The sequence below is a fragment of the Giraffa tippelskirchi genome, chromosome 10 (assembly GCF_054371585.1).
Source record: "Giraffa tippelskirchi isolate mGirTip1 chromosome 10, T2T-mGirTip1v1.2.pri, whole genome shotgun sequence".
NCBI lineage: Eukaryota > Metazoa > Chordata > Mammalia > Artiodactyla > Giraffidae > Giraffa > Giraffa tippelskirchi.
Window position 1 is genome coordinate 103,275,921 of NC_137284.1, and position 23,004 is coordinate 103,298,924.

At 36.4% G+C, this 23,004-nt stretch overlaps 1 protein-coding gene across 11 annotated transcripts in view; it reads left to right on the top strand.

Annotated features, from left to right (window-relative positions):
• IMMP2L (inner mitochondrial membrane peptidase subunit 2) overlaps positions 1-23,004 on the top strand; it is a 917,103-nt gene that overhangs the window by 680,289 nt on the left and 213,810 nt on the right. For all 11 annotated transcript variants that reach the window (XR_014067691.1, XR_014067696.1, XM_081537156.1 and 8 more), the window contains one exon: positions 22,719-22,821. Coding sequence is in view for 9 of the 11 variants with exons in the window: in XM_081537156.1 (XP_081393282.1) it covers positions 22,719-22,821 (103 nt within the window). In the remaining 2 variants the exon portion in view is untranslated. The remainder of the gene's footprint in view (positions 1-22,718; positions 22,822-23,004) is intronic.

The following is a 23,004-nucleotide window of genomic DNA, read 5'->3' on the forward strand; positions in this document are numbered from 1 at the left end:
TAATTAGCTCCAAAAACTTGTTGTTCTGTTTACTTTTTTTTCTTTTAGGTTTTAGGATTAGGTTGATCATTTGTGGGAGGGAAAACTGTTAGTAGTTCAAGGCAGGTTACTAAATATGACCCATAACTGAGACAGCAAATAGCATAGTAGGGTTTAGGGGCATGTAGAGGTTTCCCTGGTAAGTCTATTTTATCTAAACAAAGTGGTATTTTGTAATCATGAAGAGAATATAATTACAAGCATTTATTATCTAAGTGGAATGATTTTTGTTAAGGGTGACACAGAGTTGTTTTTATTAGGAGGAGACAGATATCCAATCAGAACATACAGTGCTCTGTGTTTGTGTGTGTGTGTGTGTGTATGCGCGCACGTGCGTGATAAGTCGCTTCAGTTCAGTTCAATTGCTCAATAGTGGCCGACTCTTTGCGACCCCATGGACTGCAGCACGTCAGGCCTCCCTGTCCATCATAAACTCCTGGAGTTTACTCAAACTGATGTCCATTGAGTCGGTGATGCCATCCAACCATCTCATCTTCTGTCGTCCCCTTCTCCTCCAACCTTCAATCTTTCCCAGCATCAGAGTCTTTTCAAATGAGTCAACTCTTTGCATCAGGTGGCCAAAGTAATGAAGTTTCAGCTTCAGCAGCAGTCCTTCCAGTGAACATGCAGGGCTGATCTCTCTTAGGATGGTCTTGCTGGATCTCCTTGCAGTCCAAGGGACTTTCAAGGGTCTTCTCCAACACCACAGTTCAAAAGCATCAGTTCTTCAGTGCTCAGCTTTCTTCACAGTCCAACTCTCACATCCATACATGACTACTGGAAAAATCATAGCCTTGACTAGATGGACCTTTGTTGGCAAAGTAATGTCTCTGCTTTTTAATATGCTGTCTAGGTTGCTCATACCTTTTCTGTCAAGGAGTAAGTGTCTTTTAATTTCATGGCTACAGTCACCATCTGGAGTAATTTTAGAGCCCCCAAAAATAGTCTACCACTGTTTCTGCATCTATTAGCCATGAAGTGATGGGACCAGAGGCCATGATCTTAGTTTTCTGAATGTTGAGCTTGAAGCCAAGTTTTTCACTCTCCTCTTTCACTTTCAGCAAGAGGCTCTTTAGTTCTTCTTCACTTTCTGCCATAAGGGTGGTGTCATCTGCATATCTCAGGTTATTGATATTTCTCCCGGCAATCTTGATTCCAGCTTGTGCTTCCTCCAGCCCAACGTTTCTTATGATATACTCTCCATATAAGTCAAATAAGCAGGATGACAATATACAGCCTTGATATACTCCTTTTCCTATTTGGAACCAGTCTGTTGTTCCATGTCCAGTTCTAACTGTTGCTTGCTGACCTGCATACAGATTTCTCAAGAGGCAGGTCAGCTGGTCTGCTTTTCCCATCTGATTCAGAATTTTCCACAGTTTATTGTGATCCACACAGTCAAAGGCTTTGGCATAGTCAATAAAGCAGAAATAGATGTTTTTCCAGAACTCTCTTGCTTTTGATCCAGTGTATGTTGGCCATTTGATCTCTAGTTCCTCTGCCTTTTCTAAAACCAGCTTGAACATCTGGAAGTTCACGGTTCACGTATTGCTGAAGCCTGGCTTGGAGAATTTTGAGCATTACTTCACTAGCATGTGAGATGAGTGCAATTGTGCAGTAGTTTGAGCATTCTTTGGCATTGCCTTTCTTTGAGATTGGAATTAAAACTGACCTTTTCCAGTCCTGTGGCCACTGCTGAGTTTTCCAAATTTGCTGGCATATTGAGTGCAGCACTCTCACAGCATCATCTTTCAGGGTTTGAAATAGCTCAACTGGAATTTCATCACCTCCACTTGCTTTGTTCATAGTGATGCTTTCTAAGGCCCACTTGACTTCACATTCCAGGATGCCTGGCTCTAGGTGAGTGATCACACCATTGTGATTATCTGTGTTGTGAAGATCTTTTTTGTACAGTTCTTCTCTGTATTCTTGCCTCCTCTTAAATCGCTTCAGTCATGTGCAACTCTGTGCAATCCTATGGACTGTAGCTTGCCAGGCTCCTCTGTGCATGGGATTCTCTAGGCAAGAATAGTAGAGTGGGTTGCCATTCGCTTCTCCAGATACAGAGATTGTGTCAATTATGTGGTTCTGATGCTTAAGAGAGAACACTTGCTTTTTTTTGGACTCACTTTCACTGGCAAAAAGCCATTTAACCTAAAAGGGGCAAAAATTGTAAAGCTGCGTTGCTCAGATATTTTGCTTCCCTGATGCCTTTCTATAGCAAGTCCCCAAATCAGGGGGATGAGTTGAATACAGTTAGCTCTCAGAATCATCAACCATCAAGTGAAGTGGACTCACTACATATGCACTGATTTATTGTCTCTAAAATCAGTGGAAACTTGGTGTATGTAGGTAGCAATGGCTCCACTCTGTAGGAGATTAGTTGAATGTATCTGGAGGGATGGTTTTCATTGGCAGCTGACTGTTCAGGTAGTCCTGTGTGGATAATTCCGTATAATCTTCTAACTTTTTTGATCAACACCCTTCAGATATTCCTCATTGCCCACAAAACAGAACGTATATATATATATATATATATATATATATATATATGTATGTATACATACACACACACACACATATATATATATATGATATTTAGGCTTAGATAGCATTAGAATGATGTTTAGGTTTCTATATGGTCAGTCCATACCCACATTGCATTTACTACTTAAACTTACATTTGCTGGCTTCCATTAAACTATCAATACACTCCAGCCAAAGCAAAGAAAGAATTCAGAGTTTTTCTCACATGAACACTTGATGCCCTTTATCTTCTACCTACCCTTTGTCACATGTGTACCACTCATGATCATATTTGTATTTTTTCTAGTTTCCCAGATCTGCATTAATCTGGTCAGAATTAATCCTTTTCTTAAAGGAGTGTAGCATAAGTAATTAAGTAAGCAGCTTTCTGTGTCTGTGTTTGAAGTCTTTACTATTTTCTTTACTTGACAAAACCTGAATTACTATCATATAGTACACTACTTGTTACTACTACAATAAATACTCAGCAGATAGTAAGCAATTATCATGATTATATCTCGAATCCAGCATTTATCCGATTCTGCTTGTGTTGTGGTTTCTACGTACTTACTTCATCTCTTGTACTATATTATACTATAAGGTTTTTGAGGTCAGAGGCTGTGCGGTCCTTAACTTTTTAATCCTCCTGAGCCCTCCAAAATAATGTACATTTTAGGTGCTCACTTTAATAAATGTAAATTGGGTTGAATTGATAGTAATCTCACTACTCATGTTAAAAATTATCATGAACTATGGTGTATGTTTCAACTAATAGCCTCCTTAAATAATGATCTTGTACTCAGTACTGATAACCTCATTCAATTAAAATTTTCTAAAAATTTAGTTTGTAAATGGAATGTCCATTAATCTCAGTAAAATACCCACAAGGAAGACTGTAGGAGAAGCCCTGAAATTTGGTTTTCTTCATTTTGATTTTTAAAGGTCAACTAAGATAAACAATCAATGATAAACCATGTCATTGGTGACAAAGTAATCTCTCCAGGCCTCGAATTTCTTACTTGTAAAATGACTGTGTTACCTGAAGATTTCTAAAAACTTCTTTGATTAAAGACATTGTATGAAACTGTTATAGAAATAAGAGGAAAAATAACCTCAAAATGTTTATAGTAATCTAAAGAGGACTACTAGACTTCTCTGGTCATCCAGTGGTTAAGACTCTACGCTTCCAGTGCAGGGGTTTCAGGTTCAATTCCTGGTCATGGAAGCTCCACATGCTGCATGGCGCAGCAATAAATAAATAAATAGGACTACTATCAGAATGCATACTTATTCATCCATTTAGACAACATATTGAGCAACTATTGAAAATATAGACAGGCACTGTTTTAGAAATCAGAAAGAAGTGTTGAACAAAACAGCTCAAGTCTGGCATTGTGGAATTTCGTCAAGTCAGGAAGATAGACAAAAATTAAGTCAACTGTGAGATAGACTATATAGCTAAGGAGCAGATAAGTGCTGTGAAGAAAATTATGCTAAGGGGTAGAGGCTGGCAGGAGGAGCTATTTTAGATAGAGAGGGCATTTAAGCAGGGACATTAGAACACATAGAGCGTTCTATTCAGAGAACAGTACGTACAGAAAAAGGCCAGGGTCAAGAGGGCTTTTGGTTTGTGGCAGGAACATGGATGAGGCTAGTGGAACTGAAGTCCAGTAAGCCAGAGAAGATGAGGATGGAGGTGTCATGAGGGGCCACATCACTCAGAGAAGTGATTCCTGGAAGGGGTGACTTTGCCCCGAGGTACCTTTGACAATGTCTGGTGACATTTTTGGTTGTCACAGCTGTGAAAGCGATGTGACTGGCCTTTAGTGGTGGAAGCCAGGACATCCCAAATTGCACAGGACAGCCCCTCATGGCTAAGAATTATCTTGTTCAAGATATCTATAGTTCCAAGGCCCGGAATCTCAGGTGTAAGGTCTTGTAGGTTACAGTAAGAAATTTGCATTTTATTCTAAGTGTGAGAGGAAGCCACTGGACATTTTCAACAGGGCAGACATATGCCATGATTGGACTTACGTAGAAAATGACTAAATATAGAGGCAGGTAGAGTCATGAAAACCAATGAGGAGGTAACTGGGAGTCCAGGAAGTAGATGCTGGTGGGATGGACCAGCGTGGGAGCTGAGGAGGAAAGAAGTAGTTGTTGGACCCCTCAAGTATAAATAAAAATGATTTTTTTTTCTTTTTAACTGTAGTTTTTCCACCTGGTTTCAAAGTCTCACAAGGTGATTTATATCACTTAAAAATTTATTTTAGGACAGCAATTGGCCTACATGGCAAAATATCAAAAGGATGTGTCTATGGAGGGAGGATTTACACTTCAATTTATATCTTCACAAAAATATGAGAATTACATGTTCTTAAGATATACTTTACCCGCTTGAATTCAGTTTCTTACAGGTCAGTCTTCACCATATGGACTCAGTGGATACAGAAGTCAATTTTATGATGCTTAATATTATTCTGGGTTACATTAGAAGTTTAATAAGACCTCATTAAAAGTGATTTCCTATTCTTTCTACCTGAATTGAACATTCTCTGTATTTTCTCCTCCATAATGGAAAAGTCAGACATACACTCCAGGGCACATTTCTTGGAAGTGGATAAAATTGCTTGCTACTTACCTGAAACTTAGATCATTGGTAGCAAATATCTGAAAAGATTATGAAGCAAAGTGGTCTAGGAAGCCTTAAGTGAACTTTATGTTTACAGCAAACCACTTGGCCTCCAGGTACTTGATCCATAACTTCATCCATGTTTTGTAGCCCAGAAAATTCCCATGTAAGGGCCCTGCCACCATGTAAGAGTCCTATGACTGGGGCAGGAAAAACATCATCCTTTGTCAACTACAAACAATTCACTCACTTATTTATATAACACTGGCATTCTAAGCATTATAATGTGGATTTATAATACAGTTTCTTGTAGGCTGAAGCAATTTGGACTTAAATTAGCAAGTTGCTTATTTGGTACTTTACAATACCTGTTTTATTCATATTTATATTTTATAAAGACTAATCTATTGCTGTCAAATGTGTAATCAAGTATGGTAATTCTTTTAAGAAGTCATTATATTCTCTCTCTCTAGTACTTTGTTGGAATGAAACTATTAAATAGAGACATATTAAGGAATATTTGGTTGGAAAATGATTGATGATTAAACTAATCCCTGCTGACTTTGATTAGTTAGTTCTGCTATTTCACAATATTGATCATGTATAAAGAAAAATCTCAATTTGAATTTAACCAAAGTCCAGTTGGTCCTTCTAATATAGTTATGTATCAAAATGTTATTGTTAGGTAATTAAAATTTAAAAAGAAACAGTGATTAAAAAATAAATGATTATTTCAAAAGATACTTCATCAGGCTCCATTTTGAAGATGAAATAGTTTCATAACTGTTGTAGGCAATAAATAATGAGTAGAGTTAACAGAGAAACCCATTCTCAAAAAATAAAATTGCCAGCCTCCACGAAGATCAGAGGGAAAGGAAAACCAGTCAGTTTACATGCCTCGAATAAAGAGTTGTTTTTGTATCCCAGAAGGCCTAAAAATGGCTTAAAAACATTAAATCATCAGCTCTGAACAGGAGTACAGAGGCAGAAGTTTTCCAGAGCTTTCTACCCCAAAGAGGATAGTAAGTTTGAATCTAATGACTATGTAGAATTGCGGCTAAGTTTTTTCACTAAAATGAACTTAGGAAAAACAACTGATTTTGCAGCTGGAGGCTCTTTTTTGATTCTTTTTGAATTTTTTGCCAGAAGACCCAGAGCAGCCTCAACCCATCAGTAGGTACCCTCTCTCTTGTATCTTTCTCTCTTAATTTTAATCACAGATGGGGAACAATTTCTCAGGAAGTAGAAAATGTGTTCTTTTGTTGTTGCTCTCATTTGGTTTGATTTTTTGTTGTTTCAATTTTTCGTTATTTTTGTGTTTTAATTTTGCCTGTGAGAGGTGGTAGAATATGCCACTACAAAATATGCCATCTTGGCAAAAGTATTATTTTGAGTTTAAAGGACTTGAAAAATAGCAAATCCTGTTCCCTTTTTGTTAAAAGCAGAAGATAAAATTCTCATGATGCTGCTGCTGCTGCTAAGTAGCTTCAGTCGTGTCCAACTCTGTGCGACCCCATAGACAGCAGCCCACCAGGCTCCCTGTCCCTGGGATTCTCCAGGCAAGAACACTGGAGTGGGTTGCCATTTCCTTCTCCAATGCATTTAAGTGAAAAGTTAAAGTGAAGTCGCTCAGTCGTGTCCAACTCCTAGCGACCCCATGGACTGCAGCCTATCAGGCTCCTCCGTCCATGGGATTTTCCAGGCAAGAGTACTGGAGTGGGGTGCCATTGATGACTTCGCTGTAATAGGAGCAAAGTAGCATTCTTAATATCAAGGACAAGAACTGAGATCCAGAGTTTTCTACAAAGATGGACCTTCTAAAATAAGTCATCTTCCTTTAGCCTCTGCACATAATTCAGTTACTTCTCCATAATTGCTTCTCTTTGTTTAACCAACTATAAAAAACGTGTGGGTAGGTTCTACCTTTCTTTGGGTCTTCATTGCTTATGAGGGTTCCTATCTACCATAAAATTTACATAAATTGTATCCAGTTAGTTGTCCCTCAGTATCAGAGGGGGATTGGTTCCAGGGCCCCCCTCAAATACCCAAACCCAGGGATGCTCAAGTCAGTTTACTTCACAGGCCTTGCTGAAAATTCTAAGAGGGCAGAGGTGAAAATTTGCCTTCCCGATCTTCAGTATCTGTGGACTAATCTAAATTTTTTGACTTCCTAAAGACAAAGACATTTCATAACCACTACTTGAATAGAAACGACTTACCTTAATAGACATCTTACTGGAACTAACATTTGACAGATCCTTTGCTCAGTTAGGTGAGTGGCTACTTAAAGACCCTTAGGTGTAGCAAAATAAAAGATATTTTCATAAACTAGTATGCCCTTTTGTCCCTGCTCCCCTGCAACATTTATCTGCTGATGCATTCAGCCTAAGAGGAAAGACCCAAGTGGGAGGACCTCTGGAAATATTACACCCAATTAGCATTTCTGGCTTTACTATGAAACAATGCTTTTTAGCTCATCTCTAAATGTTTATGTTTTGCTTTTATATACACACACACACACACACACACACACACATATAAATGTATTTGCATTTGTCTATTTTAGTTATTTTTGATATGAATCTACTTAAAGTTTACAGGAAGGCGTAAATATGGTAATATCATAATGTTTTATTTAGAAATGCTCTTTGATTTTTTTTTGTGTGTGCTTTTTTGTCTTTACTCTTCCTTCTTTCTCCTTTGTATTAGTTTCCCCACCCACCTCTCAGATCTACAGCCTCTTCTGAATATGGTTTTCTTTATTCTGACAAAATACTTCCTATATTCATATTTACATATACAGTGACATTTTGTCATCATTTTTTCACAAAAGTAGAAATAGCACATGTGCTTTTCTACTTTTATCATTCAACAATACTTTTGGAAAAATCTCTCAAGACTTTATAAATAGCTTTACTTTTGTTCTTTTTCTGGGTTGTATAGCATTCTGTGACATGGGGTCTGGCATCATTTCTTAAATCATTCCTCTGTTTGTAGTCATTATCTTTGCTTCCAGTTTTTTTTTTTTTGCCATCATGAACAATGTTGTAATAACCATTGTTGTACATGTGTCCTTATACAAGCATTTTTATGGCATTGAATCCCAGTAGTGGAATTGCTAGGTCATAAGACAAATGAAGTTTTAGAATTTTATAGGTGTTGCCAGATTGCTTTCCAAAAAGATTATAAATCTTCATATTGTTGCCAGTGAAAGAGTATGCTTTTCCTATACCTCTGCCACCCGCAGATGTTAAAGCTCTTTTTTAATTTTTCAGCTGTTGATTGTAAAGTATTATTTTGTGTTTACTCTAATTTGTATTTTCCTGACTGCTAGTGAATTTTTCATATGTCTCTTCTGTAACTTGCCTATTTATATCTTGTACCCATTTTTCTGTCGGATTGTTTTTCCCTTTTTTTTATTTTAATGTGAGTGACTTTGTGAGAGCTCCTTTATGGTATAGGTATTATCCCTTTGTCTGTCATTTGTGCAGTGTTCCTTTTCAAAGTAGTGTTAATCTGTTGACTTTAAGCCTTATGATACAAAAAGTTTTTAATTCTTAAATATTCAGGTATTTGTATATTTTATTTTATAATTTGGCTTTAGTCTTGCTTTAAAAAGCTTTCCTCAATTCTAGCTTATACATATAGCTTTCAAATTGTTTTTTAAAATGATTTAAAATACTGATTTTTTAATTGGTTGTATAAATTGAAAAAAAAAAAAAGCACAACCTGAAAGATGAGAATTATGTTTTATTTGAAGATTTTCTAAAGACTGGGAGGCAGCCTCTCAGGTAATGCTGAGCGACTGCTCCCAAGAGGTAAGGGAGGAGTCAATACACAGGGGTTTCACAACAAAACCCAGATACTCAGGACATCAAAAGATTACTGTTAATTAAAGAAAGCCAGACATCTCAAGTTAATGAATTTAGTGCTTTTCTATATATAGGAAGATTGCCAGAGTCTGTCAGGGCTCATTGAAATCACTTCTTTGATTTATACTTTAACTGTTTAGGGCCAATATGCTGCCTTTCCTTCCTGAATCCTCTCAGGGAACACAGTCAGGGTCGGGGAGGGGGCTGCCTTAGTGGCTGATGGCTTGAAATCCTTTGTTTACTGATGTGGCAGATGATGTTCTTCACCCACACTTGCAAAATTATTCCTTGGCTTAAATTTGGTGGTTTAGGGATGCTGATAATTTATATTCATCATGTGATTCATAGATTTTGATAATTAATTTCAGAATTATGGGTATAATGTATGAAACATGTCACCTTTTCCTGAAAAACTACCCAGTAATCCTAGCTAACTTGGATATCTCTTGCTCAGCTCCTTATTTTGCCCTCTCTGCCCCTATAACATTGACTTACCACTTTGAGTTGAAATTGTATGTTTAAAAAAGTTGTCTGTTTACCTGGCTAAGCTACAAATTGTTCCAGGGTAGGACTGTGTCATATTTATGTTTACATCTCTAGTGCATAACAGTTTCTTGATATCACTGGGGGGGGGGGGTGTGTGTTAGTCACTAGTCGTGTTTGACTCTGCAGTCCCATGGACTGTAGCCCACCAGGCTCCTCTGTCCATGGAATTCTCCAGGCAAAGAATTCTGGAGTGGGTTGCCATTCCCTTCTCCAGATACCACTGGGTACTTAATAAATATTTGTGGAATTAATTTGATTTAGAAAAGCTTTTTTGTTTTCCTAGCTGCATTAATTACTGTATCATAAGAACAGCTAAGCTTATTCCTTAATTCTGATAATAAAGGTGACTATTGTTGGAGTTTATTCTGCCAGATACTATTCTAAAAATGTTACATGCATTATCTCATCTCTTATCATGCCTCTATGAAGCAAATAGTATTATCCTCTGTTAAAACTGGTGAACTCAAGGCCGTGCAAGTAGAAAGTGGCACATCTGGACTTCAACCTGAGGTCTGTCTAGCTTGGGAGCCCACATTAATTTTCCCTCTGCCACACTGCTTTCCAGCTTCAAAATTATCTATTGTTCCTATTCTAAAGAGATACTTTTAAAGAAGACCCTTGTTTTATGATCTCCTTAGCTCTGAGGCATTTATATTTTATTTTACTGGTAATTAATCCAAAGGATCATTAATTTTGTTTGTAGGGAATAAATAGTGACCATTTCTTTTAACACTAAAAAGTTAAAGTTATTAAACAGATTAGAGCAAACAGAAGGAAAATTGTTCATAGTTTCTCTAATATCTAGGTGTTATTGGACCTTACATTAAAAAAGCGCTGAAATGTGTCCCTACCCCCTTTAAAGCTAGCATATGGGAAAACCTTTGAAACTAAATGATGAATGAAGTGGATACCCAGGAAATTATTTCAAAAGAGAACTTTGTAAACAAGTGCAGCAATACCATTTATAATACATATTGATTTTTCTGAAAAACAAAATTATGTATTACAAGTTCACTGTTCTATTTCAATTGGTTTGCTAGGAAGCCATGCATGGAATAACAATATAAGTCACTGTTTTTATTGTGTAAGAAGATCCGCTCATTATGGTATTTACACCTTTGACATTTCATGTAATTGATGATTGTTTTAGCAAAAAAATAATTTTAAATATATGTGAGTTAGATACATTATTTTCTTTATAAATTTATCATTTATATATTCAGAAAGCTTATATAATATTTATAATTATGCTATAATTCAATAATATATTTTCCTTAAAATTTTTGACTCAATATGATCTAAGTTAGGGTATACTATAATAGCATATAGAATATTTAATAGAAAAATCAATAATATGCTTTTAGAATAAAATAATTTGAATACATTTCATTTTTCTATATAATTATAACAACTGAATGTCTTAATTAGAAAGTGATTTATAAAATATCTCCCTTATTTTATAGTGGCATATCTCCAGAAAATAATGTAGTAAGAAAAAAGAAATCCTTTTTTTATGTGTGTAAGTGAATGGGATTTGAAATCCACACTGCATTCTTTTACCTTTTAGTTTTTATCTGTTCTTCACATCTTGATTCAAAGAGACACAATGCCTTTTCTGACTATTCCAGGCTAGAACAACACCATATTTTGAACACCTATACAGTTAGCAACATTTGACGTCGTTCACTTATGTATTCCTCCACTCACCAATTACTTTCTGGCAGATGCTTCCAAATTGTGAAATTTTGTTTGTGGTAGTTTAGACTGTATATGTATATATGTGTATTTATATATATTTATTTACTTATAGACTGCTTTGTGGCTCATGACTTCCCTGATGGCTCAGACAGTACAGTGTCTGCCTACAATGCGGGAGACCAGGGTCCAATCCCTGGATCGGGAAGATATCTTGGAGAAGGAAATGGCAACCCACTCCAGTATTCTTGCCTGGAAAATCCCATGGACAGAGGAACCTGGTAGGTGACAGTCCATGGGGTCGCAAAGAGTAGGAAACAACCGAGCAACTTCACTTTCACTTTGTAGCTTATGTTTTGAATCATGGTAAAAGTTACAATCTTGGTAGAAGGGACAGGATCTTATTCTTCTCCATGCTCTGGCCCACACCTTTATGCTGTTCATAACCTTATCCTCACAAACTAACCATAATACACGAAATAACAGCATAAACTGCCACGCAATTGCTGGATCAATCGACATGGCCTCAGTATGGATTAAATACATGCCTGATACAGCACAATTGCACTCATCTCACATGCTAGTAAAGTAATGCTCAAAATTCTCCAAGCCAGACTTCAGCAATACATGAACCGTGAACTTCCAGATGTTCAAGCTGGTTTTAGAAAAGGCAAAGGAACCAGAGATCAAATTGCCAACATCCACTGAATCATCAAAAAAGCAAGAGAGTTCCAGAAAAGCATCTATTTCTACTTTATTGACTATGCCAAAGCCTTTGACTGTGTGAATCACAATAAACTGTGGAAAATTCTGAATCAGATGGGAATACCAGACCATCTGACCTGTCTCTTGAGAAACTTGTATGCAGGTCAGAAAGTAACAGTTAGAACTGGACATGGAACAACAGACTGGTTCCAAATAGGAAAAGGAGTATGTCAAGGCTGTATATTGTCACCCTGCTTATTTAACTTATATGCAGATTACATCATGAGAAACGCTGGACTGGAAGAAACACAAGCTGGAATCAAGATTGCCGGGAGAAATATCAATAACCTCAGATATGCAGATGACACCATCCTTATGGTAGAAAGCTAAGAGGAACTAAAGAACCTCTTGATGAAAGTGGAAGAGTGAAAAACTTGGCTTAAAGCTCAACATTCAGAAAACTAAGATCATGGCATCTGGTCCCATCACTTCATGGGAAATAGATGGGGAAACAGTGGAAACAATGTCAGACTTCATTTTTGGGGGCTCCAAAATCACTGCTGATGGTAATTGCAGCCATGAAATTAAAAGACGCTTACTCCTTGGAAGGAAAGTTACGACCAACCTAGATAGCATATTTAGAAGCAGAGATATTACTTTGCCAACAAAGGTCCATCTAGTCAAGGCTGTGGTTTTTCCAGTAGTCATGTATGGATGTGAGAGTTGGACGGTGAAGAGTTGATGCTTTTGAACTGTGGTGTTGGAGAAGACTCTTGAGAGTCCCTTGGACTGCAAGAAGATCCAACCAGTCCATCCTAAAGGAGATCAGTCCTGAGTGTTCATTGGAAGGACTGATGTTGAAGCTGAAACTCCAATACTTTGGCCACCTCATGCGAAGAGTTGACTCATTGGAAAAGACCCTAATGCTGGGAAGGATTGGGGGCAGGAGGAGAAGAGGACGACAGAGGATGAGATGGCTGGATGGCATCACCAACTTGATGCACATGGGTTTGGGTAGACTGCAGGAGTTGGTAATAGACAGGGAGGCCTGGTGTGCTGCGTTTCATGGGGTCGCAAATAGTCGGACACGACTGAGTGACTGAACTGAACTGAACTGATACAGCATGGCTGGAATCTGATTGTTGATATCTTTCTCCAGTTCTCACTAAGAGTTGCATTGATTTTTATGGACACAGTATTTTCAGAATGCATGCTTACCAGGAAGTATTAACAGGAAATATTAAGGAAATTGTCACAGTTAATTTTTGTCACACACTCCTATAATTCAAATTTAGAAAAAATACATCAAGAATATTCATCACACAAAAGATTCTTAGCTGTAGTAGGAGCATTCATATTAAATTTATAAAATTAATTCTGTAACTTTATTGTGAAGATGTATAAATCTAATTTCTAATTTAAATGAGCTAAATAGATTTTCTCTGATTACCTAGCAACAGGCTATTGTCTATTTAGAAAATGACATTTCATTTTTTTCAGCCAAAGATGTTAAGACATATTCTTTGAAATCTCAAGTACTTATGATCCATGCAATGGAAAGGAAATTATGGAATCTGGTTTTCATTGCCTGCCTTTGCCCTGTCACTAACTAGTTAAGTGATTTCACCTACATGCTTGTTGCATCCATTTTGTCTGTGCAAAAAGGAGTTATGTTAGATCACTGCTAAGGTCTTTCCAAGCATAAGGCAATGGCACCCCACTCCAGTACTCTTGTCTGGAAAATCCCATGGACGGAAGAGCCTGGTAGGCTGCAGTCCATGGGGTCGCTGAGAGTCGGACGACTGAGCGACTTCACTTTCACTTTTCCCTTTAATGCACTAGAGAAGGAAACGGCAACCCACTCCAGTATTCTTGCCTGGAGAATCCCAGGGACGGCGGAGCCTGGTGGGCTGCCATCTATGGGGTCGCACAGAGTCGGACGCGACTGAAGAGACTTAGCAGCAGCAGCAAGATCTTTCCAACTGTGATCCTAAAAGACATAATCCTTATAGTTAGCTATATGTGATTGAACTTCCTAGAAATTTTATCACTTAATTTGCTTAAATTCAGCCTCTATTAATTACATATATTTCATTTCTAATTCAAGTCAAGCTCCACAGAAAGGAGTATTGAGTCTCCATATTTCAGCATGTAATTGCTAAACAACACAATGATTGGCAACATTTATACTGACAAGAGAGAACTGAATAGCATAAAGCTCGTCTCGTTGTGGTAACAGAATTATTGGTAGTTTTTAGAATAGTATCCCAACTATGGACTTTAGGAACAAAATTTAACTTTATTCATTAAAGACTTCTAGGCTCATTTTCCTGCTTAAAATACTTCTATAGGGTAAAATAGACATCAGTGGTGTTCCATAATCAGGTTCTATTGCAACTTGTCTTATCTCAGAAATCTGTTTGCATTTTGTCTGATATTAATTATAGTATATTATTATATTGTCAAGTTCTCTATGTATCTATGTCCTTTTGCTTTGTGAATCTCTCTTATAAGCAGCACATAACTAGGATTTTTCCTTAGATGCACAGTTCTTTTTTTTTTCCAGACAGCTAGATTAGTTCATTTAGTTTTATTATGACCACTGATATATTTATATGCCATCTGATTTTTGTGCTTTCTATTGATCTTACTCTCCCCATTTTTCTCATCTTTTCCTGCATTCTTTTGCCTTAATGGATATTTTTAAATACTATTTCTTATTTGACTTGAAAGTTATACACTACATTAACATTATTACTCTTAAAACTTTTAAAATATGTAGTTAACAAAGTCTAAAGGTAATAAATATGCCTACTCTTCCCTTGAGTTGAGTATTAGTCACTTAGTCGTGTCTGACTCTTTGGGACCCCATGGGCTGCCAGGCTTCTGTGTCCACAGGATTTCCCAGGCAGGAATACTAGAGTGCCATTGCCATTCCTTCTTCAGGGGATCTTTCTGACCCAGGGATCGAACCTGGTTCTCCCACATTGCAGGCAGACTCTTTAGTGTCTGAACCACCAGGGAAAATTTATTTCCAAACATGTTTCTCCTTTCCTACATGTTATTAGTATGAGTGTTCATGTAGTAGAGAAGAAGGCAGGGAATGAGTGACCTCTGTGGTCTCTTCTAATAAAAGCACTAATCCCATCATAAGGAGCCTAGCCTTAAGACCTCATTTAAACATAATAAACCTCCCCAAAGCCCCCATCTCCAAACATCATCACACTGGAAGGTAGAGTTCAACATACGAATTTTGAAGGCACATAACTCAGTCCAAAGCACAAGATAGTTTAATAAAGAAAGGATAATGTTTTCAAAGAAGAGTGCTAGAAAATTTGGATTTCCACATGCAAAAAGAAAAGAAAAGAAAGATGAAATAAAGAAAGACAAATTTGAACTTTCTTACTGTATTTTTTGTAAGTACTAAAACTATAAAACGAGAATAAAAAGGAGAGAATCTTTGTGACTTTGGTTTAGGCAATTTCTTAAAGTATAAAAGGCACATACCATAAAAGAAAAGAATTGGATAAATGAACTTCATCAATATTTACTATATTTGTTCTTTGAAGGAAAAAAAACTGTTAAGAAAATGAAAAAAAAAAAGCCACATATTAAGAAGAAATACTTGCCAAAACTCTGGTAAGTTTTATACAGACTGTATAAAGAAATTATACAAGTAAATAATAAAAAGACAAACAACAAAATTTAATTTTTAAGAAATTTAATAGATATTTCACCCATGAAGAAAGCAAAGGATAAATAAGCACTCCAAATCATTAGTCACTAGGGAATGCACATTACAACCACTGTACACCCCCTGCTAGCTCAGTCAGTAAAGTATCAACCTTCAGTGTAGGAAACCACCTACCAAACAGGAGATGCGAGCTTGCTCCCTGAGTTGAGAAGATCCCCTGGAGAAGGAAATGGCAACCCACTCCAGTATTCTAGCTTAGGAAATCCCATGGACAAAGGAGCCTGGCAAGCTACAGTCCCTGGGACATGATGTAACAACTAAACCACAGCCACTGAAATTTAAACGAATGGTATTTATTAAGTGTTAGTGTGTGGTGAGAAATATTAATAACCTCAGGTATGCAGATGATACCAGTCTAATGGCAAAAAGTAAAGAGAAACTAAAGAGCCTCTTGATGAGAGTGAAAGAGGAGAGTGAAAAAACTGGCTTAAGATTCAACATTGAAAAAACTAGGATCATGGCATCTGGTTTCATGGCAAATAAAAGGAGAAAAGATGGAAGCAGTAACAGATTTCCTTTTCTTGGGCTCCAAAATCACTGTGGATGGTGACTGCAGCTATGAAAATAAAAGACTCTTACTCCTTGGAAGGAAAGCTATGACAAACCTAGACAGCATAATCAAAAAGCAGAGACATCATTTTCTCAACAAAGGTCCCTATATTTAAAGTTATGATTTTTCCAGTAGTCATGGACAGATGTGAGAGTTGGACCATAAAGAAGACAGAGCACCAAAGAATTGATGCTTTCGAACTGGGGTGCTAGAGAAGAGTCTTGAGAATCCCTTGGACTGCAGAGAGATCAAACCATTCAATCCTAAAGGAAATCAACCCTGAGTATTCACTGGAAGAACTGATGCCAAAGCTGAAGCTCCAATACTTTAGCCACCTGATGCAAAGAGCTGACTCATTGGAAAAGACCCTGATCATTGGAAAAGATTGAGGGCAGGAGGAGAAGGAGGTGACAGAGGATAAGATGGTTAGATAGCATCACCAACTCAGTGGACATGAATTTAAGCAAACCCCAGGAGATCATGAAGGACAGGGAAGCCTTGTGTTCTGCGGTCCATGGAGTTGCAGAGTAGGACACAACTTAGTGACTGAACAACAACAACATAAGTGTGTGTGGAACAACTAGAACTCACATACTATTGGTACAGCTCCTTTGAAAGTCAGTTTGACAAATTTGCTGTAAGTTTAAACATTCAGTTACTATATGACACAGCTATTTCACTTGTAGATATTTACCCAGGAGAAATGAAAACATGTATTCACATAAATATTTTTATGTTCGTTGCTGCTTTATTGATAATAGCCCAAAACTGGAAGCAACCCAAGTGTTCATGAACTACTGATTGATAAACTAATTGTGTTATTGACATATCTCTATAATAGTATAGTATTAAGAAACAAGTAACAAATGACTCATATATGCAGCAACATGGATTAATCTCAAAAGCAAATAGACTACATTAGAAAACAAATAAAGGAATGCATATGGAATGATTCCATTTATATAAAATTTTAGAAAGGGGATGACAGAGGATGAAATGGTTGGATGGCATCACTGACTCAATGGCCATGAGTTTGAGCAAGCTCTAGGAGATGGCGGAGAACAGGGACGCCTGGTGTGCTGCAGTCCATGGGACTGTAAAGAGGTGGGCACAACTGAGCAACTGAACAACGTAGTGACGGAAAGCTCAACTGGGAGCCAAGGGTGGAGATGGAGGCAGATTTGCTTGGGGAAGGGCACAAGGAAACATTTTTGGGTGATTCAGGTGTTTCATATGTTGATCTAGTGATTATGTGCTTGGGTAGATTTTGAAAACTCATTCAATTTTATACTTAAAATTGCTGAATTATGTTTATATCTTAACAAGGAAACTCTGTTGGCAGGTCGTTATTCCTTTGAAAGTAATCTTTTCTTTTTTGTCTGGCAGCTTTTATAAAATTTGTAGGGAAGAAGAATTCCTTAGTGTTTTGCAGTTTTATTACAGTATATCACAGTGTGATTTCTTTCTGTTTATTTATCTTACTTGTGATTTACTTTGATTACAGAAGCTGCAAGTCATGCTTTTATCAGTTGTAGAAAATTCTGTTACTATCTCTCAAGTGTTACCTCTCCCTTGTTCCTTTTTTATTCTCTTCCCTTGGGGCTCTAATTACTCTGACATTACATTTTCTAATAACATTCTCCATCTCTCCTACTTTTAATTTCCTTACCTCTCCGTGCTAAAGTCTAAGCAGTCTTTTAGATAGATATGCCAGTTCTTCCTTCTTTCATTTATAGTCATCCAATCCCTGGGTCAGGAAGATCTCCTGGAGAAAGGGAAGGCTACCTACTCCAGTGTTCTTGCCTGGAGAATTCATGGACAGAGGAACCTGGAGGGCTACAGTCCATGGGGTTGGACTGAATGACTAACACACTTTCTCTCATTAATGCTGGCTGCTTCCTTGTGAGTTCTGTCTTTGGATAGTAAGTGCCTATTGGTAGGAACTTATCTATAGAAAACTTGAAAACTCGAACTCTGAATTGACAGATTATCCCTGAAGAGATTTATAATTCCTTCTGCCAGATTCTTGGAGTCAATTAAAATTAATTCTTAACTGTTCCAAACCATAAGCAGTGTGAATCTGAACCCCAATCACACCTTGAGAGTGGTATGTGGATTCTCAAGGGAGAATCTTTTCCCTTCCAGAAATCACCCTAGATCAGCAGCCTCCAACCTTTTTGACACCAGGGACCAGTTTCGTGGAAGACAGTTTTTCCATGGACTGGGAGCGGGGTTGGTTTCAGGTTGATTCAAGTGCATTACATTTATTGAGCATTTTATTTCTATTGTTATTACTTCTATTCCACCTCAGATTATCAAGCATTAGATCCTGGCGTTTGGGGACCCCTGCCTTAGATAGACGATGTTCTTTTCATTTTCCTTTCCTGATGATAGGTATCTTTTTTCTAGTCCAGTCTATTAATGATGGTAAAAGCGATCTGGTTCTAGCTCTTGATGTTACACAGTCCTGAACTCTACTCCTAATCCCTTCTTGACAATGAAAACTCAGGGGTCTAGGATCCTGGGAGTGTCCAGTGAACACCCTCAGGACAGCATCTTCTTTGTACAATGAAAATAAATTAACAGAGTTGTTTGAAAAATAAATAATTAAAAATACCTTAAACAATCATAATTTGTTAATACTGATTGCCTACATTAAGAATATATATGTGTGTGTGCTTATGAGATATTTTAAATATGAATTTGTTTCCTTCTTGTGACATCAAGGATTACACAGACAATTTTGTGTTCAACTGATGACTGAAAAGATTCGGAGACTTAAAAAAACATTGTTTTCAAGGTCAAATCAAATTGGAAGCAATCATTCTTCATTCCATTTATAAGACCTAGGTAACTTGTCTTGGTAAAACTAGTACCAAAAATGTCTTTTTGTAGATAGGTAGTTAGAGTACCATACAGAATTCATTTTTGACTGTCAAAACCAAAATTATTTGCAACCCATAGATACATACAACCTTGTAGGCTGAGACCTCTCTTAACTGTTAAATCACCTAAAAGATTATCTTGTCTTTCTTTTATGTGAATTCAGGAGCACAAAGCTATTTAAAATTCCTTCTCTAGAGATATTCTATTAGGAGTATTATATTTCTTGGGCAGTCCTAAAGAGAACCAGCTCAATATTTTAACATCATATTTTTTAAAGCTACTTTGGGTTATTTTTTAAAAAGTTAGATTGAAACCTGAGGGAAAAAAATATACACTGTGTATATGGGATGAATTTCATCAGGGTTCTATAGCTCAGAATTCTTTCACACCCTGTCTAGTGTCTAGGTAAACCATTCTCTATTAACATAGCAACATTCAAATATGCAAGTGATTAGTAAGTAAAAGCATAAATAGGTAGATTGTGCTTTCACCTACTACTCTCTGCGTGTTTGAATATGCACAAGCATATATATTGTGTTTTCACATATAAGTTTTAGAATGTCCCAGAAGGGCATAAGAATAAAAGAAAAAATAAGATTCACTGTACCATTAAAAACAGTCTACAAGACCAGTGCAAATGTAGGGAAAAGGAATTATTGAAGCATAGCTCAGGTAATTTTAAAAGACTGATGCTAATAGGCAGTAGAAGCTGAACACATTCTGAATTATAAAATGAAGGAAAATAGTGGACAAAGAAGATGATAGCAATAATAACTACCGCTTACTGAGCTTACTGAGTTCTTTCTATACATTAGAAATACATTGAGTGCTTTACTTAGAAAGTCTCAACTCTAAGAGAATCCATTTATCAAGTGTTTAATACATGCCACTTTTATCCAAAGAACAGTTTTTTGAGTTATGTACTATTATTTGCCCCATTCTGCAAATATGGTAACTGACATTTAAGACCTTTATCAACTTGCCCAAGGTTACATAAACTTTAAAGTGTTAAGTCAGATATCAACTCCAAAACAGGCTGTCTGCAGAGACTATACTCTATACCAGCCTCTCCGTTATATTGTCATCTAACTACTTAAGCCTTCTCTCAACCCCGTTGTTGTTCAGTCACCCAATCGTGTCTGACTCTTTGTGACACCATGGACTGCAGCATGCCAGGCTTCCCTGTCCCTCACCATCTCCCTGAGTTTGTCCAAGTTCATGTTCAATCAGTGATGCCGTCTAGCCGTCTCATCCTCTGATACCCTCTTCCCCTGCCCTCAACCCCGTTAGGGTATGTCTAATCTGTCCCATTTTAAAAGTGGACAGAGGTAGAAATGAAGTAACTTGCACGGGATTACTTGTGAATAATATAAATAACATCCAGTTTAAAACTGGTTTAGTCTACTTCAAGACTCTATGTACTTTCTACTATATTATTCAATCTTTGTGACAGTATTTTTCATTCTTCAGTTATACATTCCTTTGGTCATTCATTTAACAAATGTTTGTTGAGCACTTTGTACCATGCATTCTTTTGCATGTATTTAAAATTTTTAAATAAGACAGTCAATGCAAGAAAATGTGCAACTATCACTGGTAATTTTATGATACTATGATTTTCTATCATAAATATCTTAACCTCTTGGTTTATATGACATTGAAACTGAGTCTAAGTTTTATGTAAGATTTGGTTTCCAGAACAATATGCTTGACTTAAAACTTACCCTATCATTACAGAGATGATTAGCTTTATTTCATAATTCTGCTTGAATTATTATTTAAGTAGACCAAATGGGTAATTGTTTCCTTTCTAAGTCCTTATCCAAAATAGCCAGTTTAATAAGGTAAACCAATATTTGGACTTATCAGGAGAATGTGCTTTGCCAACAAGTAAGTAAAAGGGTCTTTTCTGCACCATTAACACTTGATGTTGGGATAGTAGTTCTTAGAGGGAGTCTCATAATAAAAGCAGTAGTGATGTCAAGAACTAATTGACTGATTTTAATTGAAGAACATTTATATGACAGTACGATATATTCAACTTGGTTTTGCTTTTCTTTAAAAAGCTGAAACTCTCCTTCCCAGCAGTAATTAAAAATACATAGCAGTCATTTACTTACTATGAGCTTCTAATGGCCACAACATTGCTTCCTTGCATGAGTGATTTACTGATCTAAAGCAAAGTAATTCAACATAGAAATTATCTTGAAAATTAAAAACCATTCTAGATAATGAATAGTTTCAATTTCTATAGCACCGATTTATGTATAGTTTTCCTTTTTAATGTATTCTTCTGCACATATACAACTTACTAACAAAAATGGTCTGATTGAGACTCCACCTCCATGAACCGTGTATAAAGCTCAGACTCTGGGGTTAAGTCTATAGACTTGGGAGTGACATTTATTCATTAACCTATCACTTATTGCAAAGTTTCTTTAAGCTAGATATTTTCTGGAATTCTTTTGGGAATAAAAGAAGGAAAAAAAATAGTCTCTAAAAAGGAATTATTATAGGCTTAGGATAATATTTAATCTAATTTCATCCCTTTTATTTCATTATATTATAATTTATGTGACCAATCCCTTATTGATTATTTAAAAAGATACTTTTTTATTGCTGTAAAAGGCCTATATTGAGCATATGTGGTAATAAATATTTGTTAGTATTTCTCATTATTTCTTTGGAATGTATTTCTAACAGTAAATAACTAGGTTAAAAGACACATACATTTTAGTTTATTAATAAACTTGACAAAAATCTACCCCAAATGGCAAAATAGGAGAAAAATCTGTATCATTTTACATTGCTACCAACACAGTATGAGAGAGCCTTTCCTTATTTGTTTTCTTGTCAGACTTCAGAAGATAGACTATTCCACTAAATGTACGTCATTGATCATTGCTCTCCAAATACTGTCTTTAAAATTGTTAAAAAGTTTCTCATTTGCAAGAATGATTTATAAAATCAAATAGCACTAATCAAAAATTTTCAGTTGACATTGTTAGTTTGTCTTTGAAAAGATCATCTAGCTTTCTTTCTTAAATATTCTGAATTTTAAAGCATTAAGAGGTTAGGAAAATTCTGTCATTTGGTTTGAGACATTTATTTGACTAAAATAGTGAAGACTGCAGCTGGCCAAGATGACCAGTGAGGTAAAAGCAAATGTCAGAAATGAATAGATCTGTATTTTGTTGGGGCTTATTGGGTTTTATTTAAAAAATACAGGATATTATGAATTAAGTAGCAAACCATTTTCTTGTGCTAATGTGTCTTGTTTAAGCACAAAATTCTACCTACAAAAATATGAAAACAAAATACTGTGGGTAGGTTTACAGGGTCCTAACCACATCTTATTTAAAAATAAAATTCTACAGTAGCCTTACACTTAACCTGTTATAATCCATTGCATCTTTATAATAGGAATTTTGTCCTCCCTGAGTTTGTATGCTTCCCTATTTGAGCTCTTTCTTTTCTGATCTTTTCTCAATAGTTTTTTAATTTTATTTCTAGAACTATGGGACACAAAAACCGCTATGTCAAAGTCCCCCGTGGTCACATCTGGGTTGAAGGTGATCATCACGGACACAGTTTTGACAGTAATTCATTTGGGCCGGTAAGTCATCTTATTACTGATGATTGAATTTCAAATATAGAAACAAAACTACATCCCAGACATTGCTCAGGTAACCCAGTCAAGACTTGTCCACAAATTTTATAGTGGAACACTTTATGTTTGAAAATTTCCTTTTAAATATCATATAGATAATGTAAGATGTCAGTGGGTGTGTAGGTGTGT